We start from the raw sequence: 21,128 nt of genomic DNA on the forward strand, positions 1-21,128 counted from the left end.
CAGATCTCTTGGCAAAGGGGCTTCCATATTCTGAACCTCAGAAACCAGGCAGACTTACCCACCCAGTCATCAAAGGCTTCAGACCACCCCGGCTTCACCCACAGAGCAGAATCTTTATCACTAAAGTCATGGCGTGGTCAGGAGTGATTCAGAACATGAGCTCTGCAAGTTAGAGAAGAAGAGGAGAGGAAGTGACTGGTTGGCACATGATGCTCTCTCTAAACCAATGAATCGGATTGTTACTGGTTGGCACATGATGCTCTCTCTAAACCAATGAATCAGATTGTTACTTCTTCTGCTCCGGGATAGAGTTAGTGGGAGATGGGGAGAAGCAGGAGTCTTGCGGTAAAGGAGCTCTTTAGGAGAAAAATCTGGAACCTCTTAATGGTAAGAAAAAAAGTGAAAGTCACACAGTGTTTAAAAAACAAAATATCGGTTGGGTGCGGTGGCTCATGCCTGTAATCCCAGCGCTTGGGGAGGCCGACGTGGGCAGATCACCTGAGGTCAGGAGTTCAAGACCAGCTTGGCCAACATGGCAAAACTCCGTCTCTACTAAAAATATAAAAATTAGCCGGGCGTGGTGGTGGGCGCCTGTAATCCCAGCTACTCGGGAGGCTGAGATAGGAGAATCGTTTGAATCCAGGAGGCAGAGGTTGCAGTGAGCCAAGATCGTGCCACTGCACTCCAGTCTGGGTGACAGAGTGAGACTCTATCTCAAAACAACAACAACAACAACAAAAAAAAAAAACAGAAAAAACAAAACAAAAAATTAATTCCAACAGAAATAATTTTAAAATTTAAGAAAAATAAAATTTAAGTGATGGAAATAAAGGCTAAAATTAGTCATTATATATATACCTAAAGAGGGGAAAAAATGGATAAAATTCCAATAAAATGACTTAAAATAAAAGGTAACAGTAGATAAGCTATAAAAATAAAATATAAAATTGAAATTTAGGTAGTTAGGTAAAAGAGAACAGAGGGAAAAAATGCTGGAATCAAACTTGGAATGATTATATAACCACAACAGCAAATGGAAAATTCTAAATTCCCAGGAAGAATTTGATTGGCCTTCTCTGGTTTGGCTGCATGTCCTTGGTCCAATTAGCTGTGGGCAGTGGGGTAGGGCCACAATGTACAATGTGACTGATAGGTTCCGTCTACAGTGGGTAAAGTAGAAGTTACATGCAGGGCAGACACTACAAAAAGGTAAATATGACAGAATGATAAAGTGGTACAGAAATAGCATGGCCTTTAGAGCACAGTTCTGATATTCGTCAAGTTGCTTAACATCTGTAAGCCTCAATTTCTTCACCTGCAAATAGAAACATTATAACCTGACTTACAGTGTTAGTAGGTATATTAAACAAGAAAATATGTATAAAGTAAATGACACAGCTGCTCTGGGAATGTGCTGTCTTCTTCTTATTTTTTTCTTTTTAGATAGTCTCGCTCTGTTGCCCAGGCTGGAGTGCAGTAGCATGATCTCAGCTCACTGCAACCTCCACCTCCCGGGTTCAAGCAATTCTCTGCCTCAGCCTCCCAAGTAGCTGGGATTACAGGCGTGTGCCACCATGCCCAGCTAATTTTTGTATTTTTAGTAGAGACGGGGTTTCACCATCTTGAACTCCTGACCTCGTGATCCACCCGCCTTGGCCTCCCAAAGTGCTGGGATTACAGGCATAAGCCACCGCACCTGGCCTGGTGCTCTCTTCTTATGGAAGCGAACATAACAAATACTTCCTTCAGGTGGAGTGGGAGATGAAAAGCAGCTCCTAAAAGGAGCACTTCAGGCCTGAATCACTCCAAGTTCAAAGGTTCCCAGGGTTCCTTGGTCCCACAGCAATCCCAGAAGTTGGAACAACTGTTGCTTGCACACCACCATGCCTGGCTAATTTTTAACTTTTTTGTAGGGATGGGATCTCACAATATTGCCCAGCCTGGTTTCAAAGTCCTGGCCTCCCAAGGAGCCTTAACATCCCAGATATTTTATTCCTAGACCCCTGCCCTTGGCTTACCTCTGAAGCAGAGAGGAATCTTTAGGTCAAAGGCCCAGTAATTCAGCATCTTAAAACACTAGTGCTTCTTTCTACTAGACCCACTTCACCGTACTTGTCCTCAATCAGTCCCCTGCCTGTATGCTCTGACATCTCTTTAATGGTCCTGCTTCTGCCCTCTGCAACTCACCTTGATTTAATATTTGTCCCCATTAGCTCATCTCTTGTTGTTTCTCATATAAATAGGTTTTTATCCCCGCTTCCTGCTCTTCGTGCTTTCACCTTCGTCAAGTAGGATCACACTCTCCCCAATCAGCCCCTTGAGCCGAACCCTGGTGTTGCTCATCGGTCAGATCTGTAGCTAGCCCTGCTCAGTGCCGTAGGGGGAGATTTGAACAAAATCCAGTTATACACTGGGGCCAGGCATGGTCTCATAAAGACAGACACTGCATGACTCTACTGGGACCCAATCTATTTGTCTCTATAGTAAAACGAGAAAGGAGAATTGGAGAAGGGGGTGCAAAGGTGAGGGATTGCATACCAATTTGAAGCTAAGCAGTGCCCATACTGACGGTCAGACACATCTGGCAACATATGTAGAGTTGGAAAATGTGCCCGTCAAGAGCCTATTTGGCCTGTAATCCCAGCACTTTGGGAGGCCAAGGCGGGCGGATCACCTGAGGTCAGGAGACCAGCCTGGCCAACATGGTGAAACTCCATCTCCACTAAAAATACAAAAAATTAGCCAGGTGTGGTGGTGGGCACTTGTAATCCCAGTTACTCGGGAGGCTGAGGCAGAAGAAACATTTGAACCCAGGAGGCGGAGGTTGCAGTGAGCCAAGACTGTGCCATTGCACTCCAGCCTGGGTGACAAGATCGAAACTCCATCTCAAAAAAAAAAAAAAAAAAAGGCTATTTGTTTGAGGGACAGGAACCTCAGAAGAAAATATATCCTCAAGGAAGGGGAAGCCAGACAGACAAGCTTTATGGGAGAATAGCTAATGGCTATTCATATTAGAACTGTGATACATTCATGTCCCTACTTCTTTACCCTTTACCATGCAATGCTGAAAAACCCTCCCACTCCGATGCTGGGCCCAGCCTGTGAGATGGTAGCAGGCTGGATGTAAACAGGGACTTGAGTAAACTTTTTGACCTTTCCACCTGTGCTTTTGTTAGCTCTGCCTTCGCTTTGAGACCATGCGCAGGCTAGCCTGCTGGAGGGAGAATGTGGAGCAGAACTGATTCACCCCAGCCAACCTCCAGACCTGTGCAGCTCCAACCAACAGCCAGCTATCCCCCAGTCCTGTGAATGAGACCTGAAGAGCTACCCAGACTACATCACCAACTGCAGACTTGTGAGCTCAGTAAATATGTATTATGTTAAGTCACTGATTTGGGGGTGGCTTTTTACACAGCATTATGTGCCAATACATAATTGAAACAGTAGCACAATCTTATGAGAGAAACAGTAGCACAATCTTATTAAGGTATGGTGATATCTACCAACCGTATTCATTTTCTGGTCTAGCTTCTATCTGGACTCATACTTGAAACCTATATTGAGGATGTTTTTAAGGCAGAACCAATAGAATTATTGGTTATTAGTCTGGGGGAAATAGCAGAGGATAAGCAAACTTGCTTTGGGATCCCATCTCCAGGAAGCAATGCAGGCAGCAGGAGGGGCGTTCTGCACTTTCCAACAGAATATGGTGTTGCTTTGGTGTGTCAAAGCCTCCATTGCCTCAGGTGCAATGCCTGTGGGCACCAGTACATGCCCAACAGAAGGGAGAGGAGGCCAGTAGCAGAGGCAATGCCAGAAGAAGTGATGTGCAAGGGTATAATGGAATTAGGAGTAGTAGAGCCGGGTGAAGGGAAGACAGTGGCTACTGCCATGTTGCAACTGGCCCAATTTTTCCCTGAGCATGTGTGAGACACTATCTGGGTGCAGACTCTGTAGAGACAACATCCTGCCCTACAGCTGAGGCCAGAAGCCAGGGAAGAAGCACTGTACATACAAACACTTTCATTTACAGTCACTGCCAGGTCATGATCCTTGTATCTCCTCCTTGGCAGGTATCTGTCAACAGACACAAGTCTCATTTCAATTCCATGTCAGTAATCCGATGTAAATTGCTGAACCTTTTTGTTGTTGTTATCATTAGTTTAATCTATAGCTCCCAATAAACTTCACTTACTATTTATTAACCAAACAAGACAGCTCAGCATATCATGGGCATTGAGAATAGTCCTGCATTTCTCATGCCCCTTGGTAAATTTCTAATGTGACATCTAGAGAATGAATGCTGATGGAGGGTGGAAAAAGGCTGCTTTGTGAATATACATGAACAAACACATAGTGGGATGTAGTATAGCAGAAAGGCAAAGACCATGGGCATGAGAGGGAGACTGGGTTAGAATCCTAGCTCTGTCACTTGATTAACTGTATGACTGTGGACAAGTTACTCAGTGTTATGGCATTGCCGTTCCCTTATCTGAAAAACGGGCATAAGATCTGCCTCAGAGGATTGTTAATGAGAATTAAATGGGTTTATTCAGGCAAAATGTTTGGAAGAGCACCTAGCACATAATAAGCCTACAAGAGTTAGGTATTATTATTATCATCATTATTTGGTTAAGACACTGAATGTACAACTGTTCTGGAGAAGTGGGGTGTGTGTGTGTGTGTGTGTGTGTGTGTGTATAGCTGGCTGGAGGGAAAGTATATTGTCGTGAATTTACTAATGTACCATGGAATCAGAAGACTGAGAAACCTGGCTTAAGTTACCTGATTTAGGTGATCAGTCTGGCTTCTGGGCATTTGTTACAAAGTCAATGAACAGCAGTGCATTTCCAAGTGACGTGGGTGAACACTTAAGTGTGCAGTGAGGTACAGCAGACAATCTGATTTCAAACTCTGCCTCTGCCACAACAGGGATGCCTCTTTTCATAGCACTTCACAGATACTGTGATTTTTAGAAAGGTTTGTAAAATCTTTGAAGGTTTGTGGTAACCCTATTTTTATCTGCGTTATTTTTCCAACGGCACGTGCTTTCTGTCTCTGTCACACTTTGGTAATTCTTACAATGTATTAAACTTTTTCATTACCATATAGGTTATGGTAATCTGTGATCAGTGATCTTTGATGTTACTATTCTGTTTTGGGGCGCCACTAACCATGCTTATATAAGATGGTGAACTTGACTGATAAATGTTGTGTGTGTTTTGACTGCTCCACTGCCTGGCCATCCCCCGCTCAGGCTTCCCCATTTCCTGAGATACAACAATATTGAAATCAGGCCAATTAGTAACCCTACAATGGCCTCTAAATGTTCAAGTGAAAGAAGAGTCACAGGTCTCTCACTTTAAATCAGAAGCTAGAAATGATTAAGCTTAGTGAGGAAGGCTTTTTGAAAGCCAGGGTCGGTTGAAAGCCCTCTTGCATCAGTTAGCTAAGTCGTGAATGCAAAGGAAAAGTCCTTGAAGGAAATTAAAAGTGCTGCTCCAGTGAATACACGAATGATAAGAAAGCGAAGCAGATTTCTTGCTGATATGAAGAAAGTTTGAGTGGTCTGATGAACAACCAGCTGCATTACCTGAAGCCAAAGCCTAACCCAGAGTTGAGAGCGGTGAGAAAGCTGCGTAAGAAAAGTCTGAGGCTAGCAGGGGTGGGTTCATGAGGTTTAAGAAGCCACTCCCATAACATAAACGTGCAAGGTGAAGCAGCAGGTGCTGATGGAGAAGTAAGTTACCTAGAAGATCTAGCTAAGATTATTGATGAAGTTGGATACAATAAACAACAGGTTTTCAATGTAGGCTACAGCCTTACATTGGAAGATGTCATCTGGGGCTTTCCTAGTTAGAGAAGTCAATCTCTGGCTTCAAAGCTTCTAAGGATGGATTAACTTACCTGTTAGGCATTAATACAGCTTAAGTTGAAGCCAATGCGCACTGACCATTCCAAAAATTTTAGGGTCCTTAAGAATGATGCTAAATCTGCTCTGCTTGTGCTCTATAAATGGAACAAAGTCTGGATGACAGTATATCTGTGTATAGCATGGCTTTCTAAATATTTTAAGCCTACTGTTGAGATCTCCTGTTCAGAGAAAAAGATTCCTTTCACAATATTTCTGCTAACAATGCACCTCGTCATCCAGGAGCTCTGATAGAGATATGCAAGGAGATGAATGTTGTTTTCACACCTACTAAAATAACATCCATTCTTCAGCCCACAGATTAAGAAGTAATTTCTATTTTCAAGTCTATTACTCAAGAAATACATCTTGTAAGGCTACAGCTACCATAGATAGTGATTCTGTTGATGGATCTGGGCAAAGTAAAGTGAAAATCTTCTGGAAAGGACTCAGTATTCTAGATACCTTTAAGAACATTTGTGATTCATGGGACGAAGTCAAAATAACAACATTAACAGGAGTTTAGAAGAAGTGGATTTCAACCCTCTTGGATGACTTTGAAGGGTTTAAGACTTCGGTGAAGAAAGTAATTGCAGATGTGGTGGAAATAACGGGTGAACTAGAAGTGGAGACTGAAGATGTGACTGAATTCCTGCAACCTCATAAAAAAGCTTGAACAGATGAGGAATTGCTTCTTACAGATGAACAGAGAAAGTGATTTCTTGAGATAGAATCTACTCTTGGTGAAGATGCTGTGAACATTATTGTAATGGCAACAAAGGATTTAGAATATTATGTACACTTAATCGATAAAGCAGTGGTAGGATGAGAGGACTGACTCAAATTTTGTAAGAAGTTGTATGTAAAATGCTATCAACATTGCATGTGACAGAGAAATCCTTTGTGAAAGGAAGAGTCAACCCATACAGCAAACTTCAATGTTGTCTTATTTTAAGAAATTGCCAGACACTCCAACCTTCAGCAACCCCACCCTGATCAGTCAGTGGCCATCAATATCAAGACCTTCCAGCAGCACAAATATTACCACTTGCTGAGGGGTCAGATAATCATTAGCATTTTTTAGTAGTAAAGTATTTTTAAATTAAGGTGTGTATTTTGGTTTTTTAAGACATATGCTTCTACACATTTAATAGACTACAGCATAGTGTAAACACAGCTCTTCTTCTTTTTAAGTTCCAGGGTACATGTGCAGGATGTGCAAGTTTGTTACATAGGTAATGTGTGCCACTATGATTTGCTGCACCTATCAACCCATCACCTAGGTATTAAGCACGACACACATTAGCTATTTTTCCTGATGCTCTCCCTCCTCCCCTCCCCCAGCAACAGGCCCCAGTATGTGTTGTTCGCCTCCTTGTGTCTATGTGTAAACACAACTTTTCTATACACTGGGAAACCCCCAAAATTTGTGTGACTTGTTTTACTGCAATATTTGCTTTATTGCAGTAAGTAGCCTGGAACAGAACCTGCAATATCTCTGAGGTGTGCCTGTATGTGGTCGTTTGATCCTAGGTAAGTCAGTCAATGAGCCTCCTTCTTTTCAAATGGGAAATAATACCTGCCCCTTCCCATAATAGGATTGTAGACTCCAGTGGGCCAAAGCATGTGACAAGTGGGTACTGTAGGCAAGGCCAGGCACTGGTTCACTGAGCCTAAGAGGATGTTATTGGGGACTCAACCAACTCTTGACCATACTACTTCCTGAGCATCCATAACACAACTTGCTCAAAAAACCTATCCAAAATGTGGCAGCAGCAGAAGCTTGATTTGGGGTCTTCCATAAATAAACTTGAAGGTAGGCAGAAGGGCTTTCCATCCCCCAACTGGAAGGAGGATGAGTGTCATGTTTGAATCAGGTGGAAAGTGAAGGCTCCCATCAGAAGGCATCATCTAAGCATCCACGCTGTGACACTTTGGTTGGCCATGGGGTGTCAGTTTGCAGCTGGAAGACTTAAAAATCAACAATTCAACTTAAAAATAACCAAGGCCTTTTGCCAACACAGTGTGTCATGTTTATTGGGCTATTCACAGGTAAGCTTAAAATACAATGAAGAAAAAAGACCAGATGTCATCAGGAATGTCGAGAAACAAAATATTTAGCATTTCTTAGTTTCAAATGTTACCATTTCATTGCAGCTGAGGAATACAGGCCATTCATTGACAGAACTGCAATGGGTGAGACTTATTTTTAGTCACAGGAAGCATATACGTTTAACCAATGACTTTTAGGACAAGAAGCAAAAAAGAAAACAATATTTTCATGTAGCAAAGACAAGAAAATCATTTATACAAACTAAAGTGATACAAAATACATTATAAAGAGAACACACATACAAAAGTCATTAAGTTGGTCAAATAGCAAAGGATGTCACAGAACACCACACTGAGAGCACATTGGTGTGAATTCATTTCAGTTATGAAAGTATGTCCAGAGTGTGTTACACATTTACTGAGGTAAAGGCACGATCACTTCAACATAATTAATGGGGAAGAATCCGGATTCCCCGTGTATCATTCCTTCATACCAGTTTTCATCTATTTGATTGGTTAATGTAATGATGTCCCCTTCTTTAAATCCTAATTCTCCTTGGTTTTCTGGCTCAAAGTCATAGAGACCACGACAGCAGGGCTGGTCCATGGGAATGTTAGAACCTGTCCGCATGATATGGAGACAAAAAGTACAAGTTAACATGATAGATTATCCATGGGAAATTGGAAATGTGGAAAAACTTAGACAGACCCTTAACAGCAGGCCCTGCTTCCTTCCCACAACAAGGCCAGCTCCACCCAGCTCACGGGTGCTGTTTGTGGTCTCTGGCTGCCTCAGCTCTCCCAGTTGCCTGCGCTGACCCCATAAGCCCAGTGTCTGTCTTTTCAATACTCCCAGGCAGAGAAGTCATGCCCAGCCCATCTCCCAAAAGCAGTCCCTCAGCTCCAACTGGAGTCCTAAGGGAGGGACAGAGGAATCACAAGGCCCACCTCCTTCTCTCTGGGAGCTTACAGTTTCTTTGTGGCGATTGGAAAATACACGAGAAACTTTTATTAATCTGTTTTTGAGACAGAGTGTTGCTCTGTCGCCCAGGCTGGAGTGCAATGGTGTGATCCTGGCTTACTGTAACCTCTGGCTCCCAGGTTCAAGCAATTCTTGTGCCTTAGCCTCCCAAGCAGCTGGGACTACAGGTGTGCTCCACCACGCCTGGCTAATTTTTATATTTTTAGTACAGGTGGGGTTTCACCATATTGGACAGGCTGGTCTCGAACTCCTGGCCTTAAGTGATCTGCTCACCTCGACCTCCCAAAGTATTGGGATTACAGGCGTGATCCACTGTGCATGGCCAAAATACTTTTAGAGAACAAATATGAAGTGTATATCACTCATGGTTCGGGAGCTCTGGGGACAGGGTAGCAGGGAAGACCTTGGTGGTCAGCAAGATCTTCCTAGTGCATGGGCAGGATGAGGGCTGGGAGGAGAGAAACCAGGACAAGAAAGGCAAGAATATTTACAGACCAGAATTTACAGACAAGAATATTTACTGACATCTATTCCCAGAATAACATCAAAAACAATTTTTTTCAAAACAAAAGCATGCTAATTGTAAAGAAAAAATACATGTATGCAAAATGGAGAAAGAAAAATCAAAGCTGTAACCCATTACCCCAGAGATAACTGGGCTAGCTTTCAGATTCCAGATGTCTTCATGATTACATTTGTGCATATATTTACATATAGTTGTTTTCATAAAAGATTCTTCTTGTACCCACTAGGGTGAATATATTCCAATTTTACTTTTAGTTACTGACTAGCTGTCAACTCTAACAATGTAACATTTCTTCAACTAGTCTCCTGCTGTTGGACATTTATGGTTCTTCCTTCTTTTCCTTCCTTCTCTTCTTTTCATCTCTTCTTTTCCTTCCTTCCTTCCTTCCTTCCTTCCTTCTTTCCTTCCTTCTCCCTCCCTGTTTTTCTCGACTTCTCTTCCTTTTGCTTCATTTCTTTCTGTTGTCTCTTTTATTCCCCCTTGGCTTTTATAGACAATTCTTTGGGGAAAAAAAAAAAGCTTACACATAAATATCCACAAATGTGCACAATTAGTTCCTGAGGATAAATTCCAAGAAAAGGATTTCATGGTCATAGAACATGAATTTGTTCTAAAATATCTGACATTTAGTGTCAATTTATTTTTCTATTAGGGTTGGTGCAAAAGCAATCACAGTTTTTGCCATTACTTTCCATGGCAAAACCCATAATTACTTTTGCACCGACCTGATATCACTATTTTTCTTAAAATGTTTAGAAGTCCCTTTATGCTACACATATTTACCCTTTATCTGTCATTTCTGGTACAAACATTATTCCCAACTTATCATCTCTTCTTTTTTTTTTTTTTCCTCGTTTTGTTTTTGAAGTTTTTGCTGGCGGTAGGGCAGAGAAAGGGTTTCTGTTTTGTGGTGGCATGAATGCACAAATTTAACAGTATAAACAGTCAAACTAGTCACACTTTCTGTTCCTGGTTTATTCTCCACAGTTCTATATAAATACTCAACTAAATTTTATTCTAGTATTTTTATTTATTTATTTTTCATGTCAGAACTTTTACTTTTATAATCCATTTGGATTTTGGCAAAAAGAGGTAAATATCTATTATATTTAATAATGCTTATGCAGTTATACCAACATAATTAAATAATCCATATTTTCTCCAGTGATTTCAAGTATTGCCTTTATCTTTATCACATATTTAATTATCATGGGACTTAGATCTATTTTTGGATTTTCTATTTTGTCCCACTGACTCATTTTGGTAACAGTACCATATCGTTTTAAATACTGTAGCTTTATAATAAATGTTAATAGGCCAGGTGTGGTAGCTCAACACCTGTAATCCCAGCACTTTGGGAGGCCAAGGTGGGCAGTTCACTTGAGGCCAGGAGTTTGAGACCAGCCTGGCCAACATGGTGAAACCCCATCTCTAAAAATACAAAAGTTAGTCAGGTGTGGTAGCACATGTCTGTAATCCCAGCTACTCAGGAGGCTGAGGCGGGAGGATCGCTTGAACCTGGGAGGTGGAGGTTGCAGTGAGCCAAGATCACACCACTACACTCCAGCCTGGGTGACAGAGTGAGACTCCATTTCAAAAATAAAAATAAATAAATAAATAAAATGTTAATAACTAGTAAAACTAGTTCATAGTCATTACTCTTCTATTTCAATATTTCCTTGCTATTCTCATGAATTCATTTAACTAGGTATATTTAGTATTAATGTGACACGTTTCTCTCACAAAAATCTCACTTCAGTTTTGACTGGTTCATATTTTTTTCTTTGAGTATTAATAAGATTAATCCTAGGAGTTTTTTTTTCTTAATAAGTGACTTTTGCCATCCTATTTGAGGATTTCCATTTTTATTTCCTTTTTCTGTTATAAGACATTTTCCTCCCTCTAGACTTCAAGTGAGAATTGAAGCAAGTTCTGCCAGAGATTATGTTCTTTCCCCACCGAAGGTATGGGGTATCTCTATGGCTGTCCAAATGAGATGCCCCTTTGTCCTGGGGAGAGGTAGAGAGGTGACAACATTGTGGGAGGAGGAAGAGAAGGATTGGGGCAGTGGAGATTCCTGGTGTGAGAAGGATTATAATATGTTTGTTTAGACAGCTTGAAATTCACAGAGTAGCGCCTGTTTCTCTAAGGAACAGGGCACTCTAAGGAGCCTTCATCAGCGAAGTTCCACAGGTTGTACCAAGGTGGCTTCCTGTTGCCTTCCTGTGGCAGTGGTTCTCAACTTGGTGGCGCACTAAACAGCCCACTGCCCAGGTTGAACCCCAAACCAATGAAATCAGAAGCTCCGGCATCAGTATTGTTTGTTTCTCAGGTCCTTCCAATGTCCAGGGGAGGTTGACAACTACCAGTGAAATGATCCTCCCCTCTCCTTCCCCCAGGGAAGCGTTAAAGGTTAAAGAGACTCAGCTGGCGAGGAAAGGGAAGGGGGTAATGGTAGGGGAGCTCTTCTTCCTCTTCAGGGAGGCAGCTCCTGTCCCGGGTGATGACTTTGAAACTCTGGACCCACCTGCAATATAACCTCTACGATCTACATGATGTTTCTCGCCTCTGGATGGCTCCTTCCATGACAGACCCCACCCCTCCCTAAGTCTGTGTATTCCTCTTGTCATAATGATGAAAGCTAGGGGGTAGAAGGCTGTAAATATCGGGGTTTAGTTCACTATTTTGAATTTGAACAGAACAACATTCAACGATTTCAAACAAAGCATAGGGGAATAGAGGGCTTACAATACAGAACTTTTCATTTTCCTTGGGTCATGGAGTACATATATGGGTGGATAGGCGGGGGCTGAGCACTGAAAAGGGCAACCTGAGCTGTGAGTCAAAGTCTACTTTATTAATGTATACTGTTTTAATGTGGATTATAAAAATAATTCTTATTCTTTTAGCATTTCTCCCACTACTAGTTTTTAACAGAGTCAGGTACTAGTTTTTACCAGTCAGGTGCCAAACCACATGGTAGTCTTGGGAAACATTTCCTTGAACACAGAATGTTAATGCTAGAATGGAATTTGGCAGTCCTCCATGAGTCCTCCCCTTCTCAAAAAGAAGCCATCAATGCCTCTGAGAAGTCACAATGGCCTGGCCCCAGGGCTACTGGCTGAGCCAGAAACAGGAGGGCTCCAGACCCCAGGCCATCACCTACCTTGCTCCATGTCACCTCCTACATGATACTACTAAGGGTTGCCAAGACATTTCATAGGCTGATACACTGACTACAGGGCTAATGATTGATTGATTGATAGACAGATAGATACATTTATATATTTCCCTCCTATTTACTCTATAAGCCACCTGTAATGACCAAAATGCTTAGTGGCAGGCATACACTTGTCCAAGTGTATGTACCACCTCCATGTGTAAACCTGTTCTTGCTGCACACACACACAGAACAAATCATGGAAAAGCTGCATTACTCACTTCTCATGTCATTCATTCTTGGCAAGGAACCACTGCCACATTGCCCACTTTGATATTCTGAGAGCTGGAAAGAGACCAGCACTCCTATCACACTCCATCAGCACCTAAACCCAAGACAGGGCATCTCTCCAGAGACCACTGAGTAGAAAGACCCTGTTCGAGAGCCCCCTGACTCACGCAGTGCAAGTGCACCTGGCCCACCAGCCACCACTGGGCTGCCTAAAACACTAAGAGCAATTGGCACTTGCTAAATCCACCCCAACCAGAGCTCAGACTGGCTGCCCTGAATTACACAATGCAGCCAGATGATATTCTGAAGTATCAATGCCTTTTTCATTCTGGGTCATTTCTGTTGCTTGGGGCCCTCAACCCAAGGAGCTGGGGCTTGCCTCTTTTACTTGAGGAGGAGGGTAGAACCCAGACATGAACAAAGCAGTCAATGTTTAGCTTTTAAGTTCCCAAATAAAACCATTTCAGTTGTGACACATTGTGAAAGCCAAGGCTTTTAGGCTTTCATGCTAGAGCCAGGTAGGCTTTTATAAGATGTAAGAGCGAGAGCGATAGAGAGAGAGAGGGAGAGAGAGAGAGAAACTTCTGGGTTCCAAGGAACTAGAGTTTGAAGAACTCAGAGCCTAGCATTTTGATTACAAGCCATGGAGGAGGAGGAGCTGTTTCCTGCCATCCAGAGAAGAGATACAAGTTCTTCCTGGAGGCAAGGAAGTAGGGAAGGGGCCTGGAGTAAGAAGAGGATGAGCAAGAAAATTGAAATGCTCCTTGGATGCCACCCTGGGGAAGGGGGTCTTAGACTCCACTTTCCACAGAAATTCTGGGAGAAGGCAGCTATCAAAGTTCTCTGGACTAACACGGGGGCTGCAGCCCAGTGGAAACCATGTGGCGTCACTAAGTAGAGATGGGGCCTGAAGGCTGGTGGCTCCCTGTGAACTGTGAACAAATTCCCTCAAGTTCCCAGCAGGAATGCTGAGGGGTCACTGAGGCCAGAGACAGCCTGGGGGCAGTGACACAGGGTTCCAAATGCAGAGATTCAGCAACCCAGAGAAGAAGGCCTGGGCCACAGATGTCAGCAGGTCCTGACCCAGGCCCAAGGCCTCCTGTGACGAGTCACCTCAGCTGTGGAAGCGAGCTTCCCTACCTGACACCATGACGTTCTGTAAACTCCCCACACATCCAGGCAACATCTTAGGACTGGATCAGTGGGAGGAGAGAACCTTCAAGAAAAACCAACAGCCCTGATAGGGAATTTCTACTCTGAATTGACTGTGTAAATCCGGAATCGCCTAAGTCATAAATGGATAGTCTACGCTTTCTATTGGAAGAGACTGAGCTACCTTGAAATGGCAAGGTTGTGCTTTTTTCCACCATTAGAAGAAATGGAAAAAAGATTTTAAAACTTTTTTTTTTTGGTCAACAGCAGAAATGGAAAAAAGATTAAGTTGTTTCCGCCATTGGTCTACATAGAGGCTTGCAAGCAAGTTCAGTTCAGCTAAAGAGAAATTAAGTTGCTGCCCGCCTGAGTGACAGTGTGTGAATTTTCCCTTGACACAAAAGTCACCACGGATGGAGCCCCAGAGTCCAGGCAGAAGGGGCTGGATTTCCTCAATGGAGGCTTTCCAACTCTGTTAGATATGAGCCTCTGCAAGAGAGCTGAATGCCTGGTTTCCCACCATCAGAAGCCAGCACCTCAGCTGAAAACATCTCGTAAGAAAAGACTGGTCCTAACCAGTGTCCCATCTTTGTTGACAACCCCCTCCCCTTTCCCCTGTGGTCCTGCAACTGGCAGTTCCTCGTCTACCTCCACCTCCTTGCTCTCTCGCATTCAGTAGCTGGCACCTGGAATCACTGGGCATAGTTGCACAGGAGCTCCCAGCTGGCTGCTGTGGATCTGGGTGCCCTTGAACAGGCGGCTGAAACCCCTGACTCTGGGCCGTCCAGTGAGACGGCTTCAGCCAGGGTTGCCCTCCCCAAGTGGCCCTGTGTTTATTTTCTCTTACTCCTGAGACCTGACTTCAACCAAACGTGACAGCCAAGGTGGGAAAACACAGTCTTCCTTGTTAAAGTATTGAAACAAAGATTATTTTAACAGAGAAAAGGGAGTGTCCCTGTTAAATATTTATTATTCAAGCTCTGTTCCACACCATTAGGAAAGAGAGAGAAAGAGAGAGACCCTACCCCAAGAGTTTAAGATGGCTGGTCAGTAAGTACTGTATCAGTAACACAGTAGGAGGTAGGAAAACCACGTTCCCCCTGAAATAAACTGAACTTCCCTCTTGGCATTAATATGGTTCAGTCCCTCTTATTTTAACAGCAGGAAAATTATTTGCAGTTCCCCTCCCCCAACTCCACTAATTTTATATATATATATATATATATATGTATACACACACACACACACATATATATATACACACACATATATATATACACATATATATATTTTGGCTAAAGTCTCTGCTGCTGCAAAGGGTTACTTGCATATGCAGAAATGCTGAGCACATTTTATTAAGGTAGAGGCAGTCCAGTCTACAATTCCTCAGCCCCACTCAGCTACAGGGATGAAATAATAACTCCCAGGTGTTAGTGTTTACCATGTGCCAGGACAATATTCTAAGTGCCTCAGAGATATTAGTGGATTTATGGATTTAATTCCCAGAGAAATTCTATGAGTAGGTACCACTATTTCCCCCAATATGAGGGATGGAGAAATTGAGGCATACAAATTTAACACAATTAAGCCACAGCACTGAGACTTGACCGCGGGCCAGGTTGAGAGTCCGTGTTCTTGATCCCTATGCCATATATCCCTCTGAAAATGGTTAGTTTGTGGTTTTATCCCTACTCCTTTTTTTCCTGTTTTCCTTTTTTTTTGAGACTGTCTTGCTCTGTCCCTCAAGCTGCAGTACAGTGCCCTGCTATCGGCCTGCAGCCTTGACCTCCTGGGCTCAAGCAATCCTTCCGCCTTAGCCTCCTAAGTACCTGGGACTACAGGCACCATCATGCCCGGATAATTTTGGTATTTTCTGTAGAGGTGGGGTCTCACTATGTTGCCCAGGCTGGTCTCAAACTCCAGGGCTTAAGTGATCCTCCTGCTTTGGCCTCCTGCTTTGGCCTGGAATTACAGGCATGAGCTACCACGCCCGGCCTTCTCCCACACCATTTCTGAGCCAACTCCAGCCAATGGGGTGGCCCATCAGCTGGGCTTGGAATGAGCCTTTGGGTCCTCAGTTTGGCATACCTCAGGATGCTCCCAGGCCTTGGAAGGATCTCTAAGAGCATTATCTACCTAAATCCTACCCAGATCCCCAGGAAGGTCTGTCCATGTCCCACCTAGCCTTGCCTATCACACCGGAAGGATAACTTCTGGGCACTTAGTCTCTATCCTGTCTTCTTCAGCCTGAGTTCCAGCTTCAAAGTGAGCAGCTCAGGCTTCAGTTAAAAATAGTGCCCACTCCAGGTGGTGAATTAGACACCAGAGTAGAGATGGCATCAGAAGGGACTGGCATGTCTGCAGCCTGGCCTTCTCATCTTCTCTCTCTCTCCCATATGCCAGGATCTGTAAGCCTGTTCTCCAGGGCTCCATCTCTAACCCTGACTTTAAGGGAGGTGAAGGTGGAAGGACTGGTCAGTGGTGAAAGGGGCGTCCTTTTCTCTGTTGCACTAAAAATCACAGCTCTTTTGTGGAACTTGGGTTCTTTTCAGACCACTGAAGGAGCCCACTGTGCTCACTCCTTTGCTGGCCTTGACTGTGGGGACTTCGTGATCTGGAAGCATTCAGTCAGAGCATCCCCACTGAAAGGCAAACTATGACCCACCCCCACAGCTATTTTGAGGGGCAAAGGGGATGGAGAGAGAAGTAATTCACACAATGCTGTCAACATAAGTCGCTGTTGGGGTACAAGGTATGGAGTCTCCCAGAAGCTACTGACCTGAGAAGGGCTCTTTGTCTTTTAGTAAATCCCCCAGACTGTTGTGTCTTTTGAGTGTTTTTGTTCCTGCTTTTTATAGTTTTTCTCTTGCCTCCCTTGTAGTCTGGCTGCGACCTGTCACTTTTTCCTGCCGTCAATGGCCTTCCCGAAGCAGTCCCTTGGGCCTTCCTAATCTGCTGGTTCCAGTCTGCTGTAGGCTGGGAAATCAGATAACCGATTATGTAACATTAACAGTGCTGCATTGTGGGCTCTTACTCTGTACCGAGTCCCTTGCCCAGTACCCCTAATTCACAAGATCCAATTTAATCCTTAGAATAATCCTGTGAGGTACTAATGAGAATCCGCATTCGTTAGATGACGAAATTGAGACCCAAAGGTATGAACTGAGACAGGATTCGGGCTTCCCTCTGACTCCAAAGCCCACTTTGCAGGAAGGCAGGTAACACCCCTTTGGGCTGGGTGGGCTCATATTCTGCTCACTTCCTGGCCTGAAGTCAGGAAATCCAAACGTGTTCCCTTATTACTTACACCAGTTGTAGAGAAGCTGAGGAACAGACAGGAAGGTAGGGGGAGTCCACACCCCAGTCAGGAATGGGACCCCAAGTATCCTGGAAGCTTCGGTTCCAGAACCCAGGTGACCTTGAGGTTTGACTGTACCTGCGCCATCCGACTAGAGAGTTCATCTCCTACCACGGTGGGGTAGAAACCTGATTTGGAACTTTCAGGTTTATTTCTGGTTCCAATTCATTTTCAAACTCTCACCGAGTGTTTGAAAGCATGGAGCCAGGAGCATGGAGCCAGGCACCATGCTCAATCTGTGAGATACCATCTCCTCTGAGTCCAAACAAGCATATCTGGTTCAAACTCCCTTCAAAAAGTTTCTTTTTTCCCATTTATAATCTCAAATTGTTATGGCAGAATTCGTTTGAAGCACATACTTTCTCGCTATCTAACCCAGACACAACACTGGTGTCCAATGCTGATAGATACCACAGACACTATCTAGTTCAACATCTCTAACATATTGTTTTTCTCCATGGGTAAGAGCGCACTGGACAGAAGCTTCAGATCTCTGCATCTTTGCTGTGGATTAGGTCATCTTTGGGTCCTGATTTCCTTATCTGGAAATTTTAAGTGTTGGTCTATGATGGTTAAGTTGTACATTACCAAGTAAAATCTAGTAAAAGTCTATGAACTGTCTTTCTAGAAATAACAGCCCTGTATTTATCCACAGGAGATGTGATTTATTGAAATTACTTGTCAATGGAACTCAAGCTTAACCATTAAAATCTGTAAAAATAAGCATGTGTGCTTTATGTTAAGCTTAATGCCAATCTTCCTCAATTTACTCGAGTTATATTAGATGGGTTTAATTAATAAAGTTGTGCCCTCCTCCACCTTACAAAACCATGACTTGTCTACTGAGATGACGTTTGCAGATAAATATCAAAACCTGCGGCCCATTTATTTATCAAAATAAACTTTCTGGCAGGTGACCCCTCTATTGCAACCAGATCCAATGTGTGTGGTTTGTTTTTGTTGCTGTTGTTGTTCTTTGTATTATTATTATTATTATTATTTTGCCACTCTGAGTTCTGGAAAATGAAAATGCAGACAGCAGCCTTCATTAGAGTTGGCTTTCTGGCCACTGGCATAGTGATCAGCTTGCAGATGATACCTTGTCTGGCCTGCTCCTTGCTTTTTCACAATGTGGATTAGTTGCCAACATCTAAAAGTCAGGAGATGTCACATAAACATAGGGTTTCTGGCTAATCTTGAAAAATCAGAAAGGCTAGCTATTATGGGCTCACATTCTCAGGCAAGGGGCACTTGTCGTAGACTATTGGCCATCCCCTTCAGAAAGAATAAGTGTTTTCTAGTTGTTGAAGGACACACCTCTCTCTGTCATGATCCTGACTTGGAAGCTTAGAGTCAGCCATTTATCACCAGCCTTGCACTACCTTCTTACACTTTTCCTATGTCTCTCATTCCTATAATCTGGCATTCAAGTTTGCACTTGCAGCCACATCCACTGGACAACTCTAGGGGCTGTCATTCATATGGGTTCAGAGTCCTCTGGATGGTGCAACACCATTGTTGCCTGGTTTGTAATCCCAGGAAACAGCTGACTTCTACTGTATTTTTTAAAACAAGTACATAAATTAATATTTAGATGATGGTATTTTACATTTTAGCTTACAGATCAAATGTATCATTATAAAGTATATGTTAAGATTTTAAAATATGCAGCATTTGAGATCATTTCAGCAAAGTCAAAATTCCCACAACTAAGTCGGAATTTATGTCTTATGGCTTTTCAAAACTCTTTTTACAGGCTATTTAGAATAATTGCAGAAAATCATTCCCTGCAGTGAGGAAAACTTCCCTCTCTAAATCTCCCTTCAGACTGGAAAATAACAGAGAGACTCTTCCTGTTCACCTCACCAATGGCTACTGATCAGTAATAATAATCATATTTCAACTTTAATTTTTAAAATATTTTTTAAAATATAGAAAATATTAAATGTTCAACCTATCCACGTTTCAAATTATTAAGAATGCCAAGTACTCACAAAAGATAACTACTGCAGCCACAGAATTTAGAGCTAGAAAGTACCTTGGAACGTATTAAGTCCAATCACTTCCTCTAGGAACAAGTTCAAATCGGTCTAGAGGTGCTAAGAAACTCACCCCAACTGATACAACTAAGAAGTTCAGAATCTGAACTACAACATGGGACTCCTGTTTCCTTATTTTTTTCTCTCTTGCCAATAACTCTGACTCTGAAGCACTACTGATAATACCTGGAAATGGATCTGGGGGGAAGGCTGTTAGTGGGGAAGGGGAATAGAAGAAAAGAGGTGGAAGGGAAGAAATGTAAGAAACAACCTGCTGACCGAACAATCACCATTGTCACTGCTCTGTGAAATTTTAATTTCCTCTACGGAAATGTAGGTTAAAAAAATTGCACGTCTTTCTATTTGTAAAGTGTTCATCTTCTTTAATTTTCAAACTTCATATTTCACTTTTGAATAAATATTTATTTTCTAATGTAATCCTAGACATTTTGTGCCAATGAGGGGAATGACTTAGGCTCTAGAAATTACTTCCAAGCTGCCTTAGAAGTGTCAAGAAATTTATAAAAGTCTCTTTTATACCTAAAGAGAGTTAGAATGTCTTAATACAAGCCATTTGGGAAATTTATTTCACCTCACTCTGATGTGCCTGTAGCACACATTTGGAATGCATATTTGTTAACTAATTTCAGTCTCCTATATGTTTAAAGCAGGTCCCAGTTTGGGGCATGTTAACCCTTAGTTGTGATTACACAAAGTGGTACCCCTTTTAAGAGTTTCGGCAAGAAGAAAAAAAAAAACTTCATAAAAAATGAGTTGATAAAATACACTTTGTCCTTAGTCTTTAAATATATAATTCAGGAGGTGACAACCTGGGACCCAATAAAAATTCTTCACGGGCGGGGAAGATACTTGAGCCTGGGTCACAAGTTCCTACACTATTTTCTTCAAAATCAGTGGTTTTCTGGGAGCTACACAGGCACACGTTTCAGCTCAAGGATGTTTCTTGGCCTCCTTTTCTCTTTGGGGACAGAGGGGCAGCTTACACTGATGAAACAGCATGACCCTACACTCGTGGGCTTGAACAGGCAGTCGTTTCTCTCAGCCAGGACCTAAAGTTGGATTTTGTCTGCAACCTGTCATTTCAAGATGTGATTCTCCCCCTTCTCCATTTTGGCTCACTTTACTCATTCTCTTAACTACCTAGCAATGATATTATCAAAGATTCCATCTCAGTCCCACGATGCATTCTGCTTAATTGACTTTTGTTCTTTCATCTCTCTTTTTTTCTTTAGAAAGAAGAAATGATGAAGAAAATGTTCTTGGAATTCATTTCTGGCAGTCTCATGAGCTTTGCTTTCATTTGTTAGAGAAATGCTTGACATTTTTCCTTTACTTTATAAACACTATGTGCAAATCATTCAGAATCCTAATGGAAAGTAATTTCCCATTAATGCAGGCTATAAATGTCATTTTCTTTTGAAACTGTGCCTCAAAAACAAACAGTACAGGACCCCCTTTACACTCACAAATTCCACCCACAAATCAAGGAAGCCCAGTGCTAGGTGTGTGAGATGGGGACTTGAAGCTACCACCGAGGGAAACTTAGAAGAGGCAGCCTGGGACAGGCACAGGCAAAAGACACACAGTGGCACACAGTAGAGTTTGCTGCAGTGGAGCATATGGGACACTGAGCCTT

At 42.7% G+C, this 21,128-nt stretch overlaps 1 protein-coding gene across 6 annotated transcripts in view; it reads right to left on the bottom strand.

Moving 5' to 3' along the window:
* Positions 1-7,921: 7,921 nt before the first annotated feature.
* SH3GL3 (SH3 domain containing GRB2 like 3, endophilin A3) overlaps positions 7,922-21,128 on the bottom strand; it is a 167,789-nt gene continuing 154,582 nt past the window's right edge. For 5 of the 6 annotated variants that reach the window (XM_025391823.1, XM_025391819.1, XM_025391821.1 and 2 more), the window contains one exon: positions 7,922-8,584. In XM_025391823.1, coding sequence (XP_025247608.1) covers positions 8,379-8,584 — 206 coding nt within the window. In that variant the 3' untranslated portion in view covers positions 7,922-8,378. Of the gene's footprint in view, positions 8,585-16,853; positions 17,051-21,128 lie in introns of all 6 variants that reach the window. The other variant, XR_003120464.1, reaches the window with a different exon arrangement.

Source organism: Theropithecus gelada, chromosome 7b (genome assembly GCF_003255815.1).
Source record: "Theropithecus gelada isolate Dixy chromosome 7b, Tgel_1.0, whole genome shotgun sequence".
NCBI lineage: Eukaryota > Metazoa > Chordata > Mammalia > Primates > Cercopithecidae > Theropithecus > Theropithecus gelada.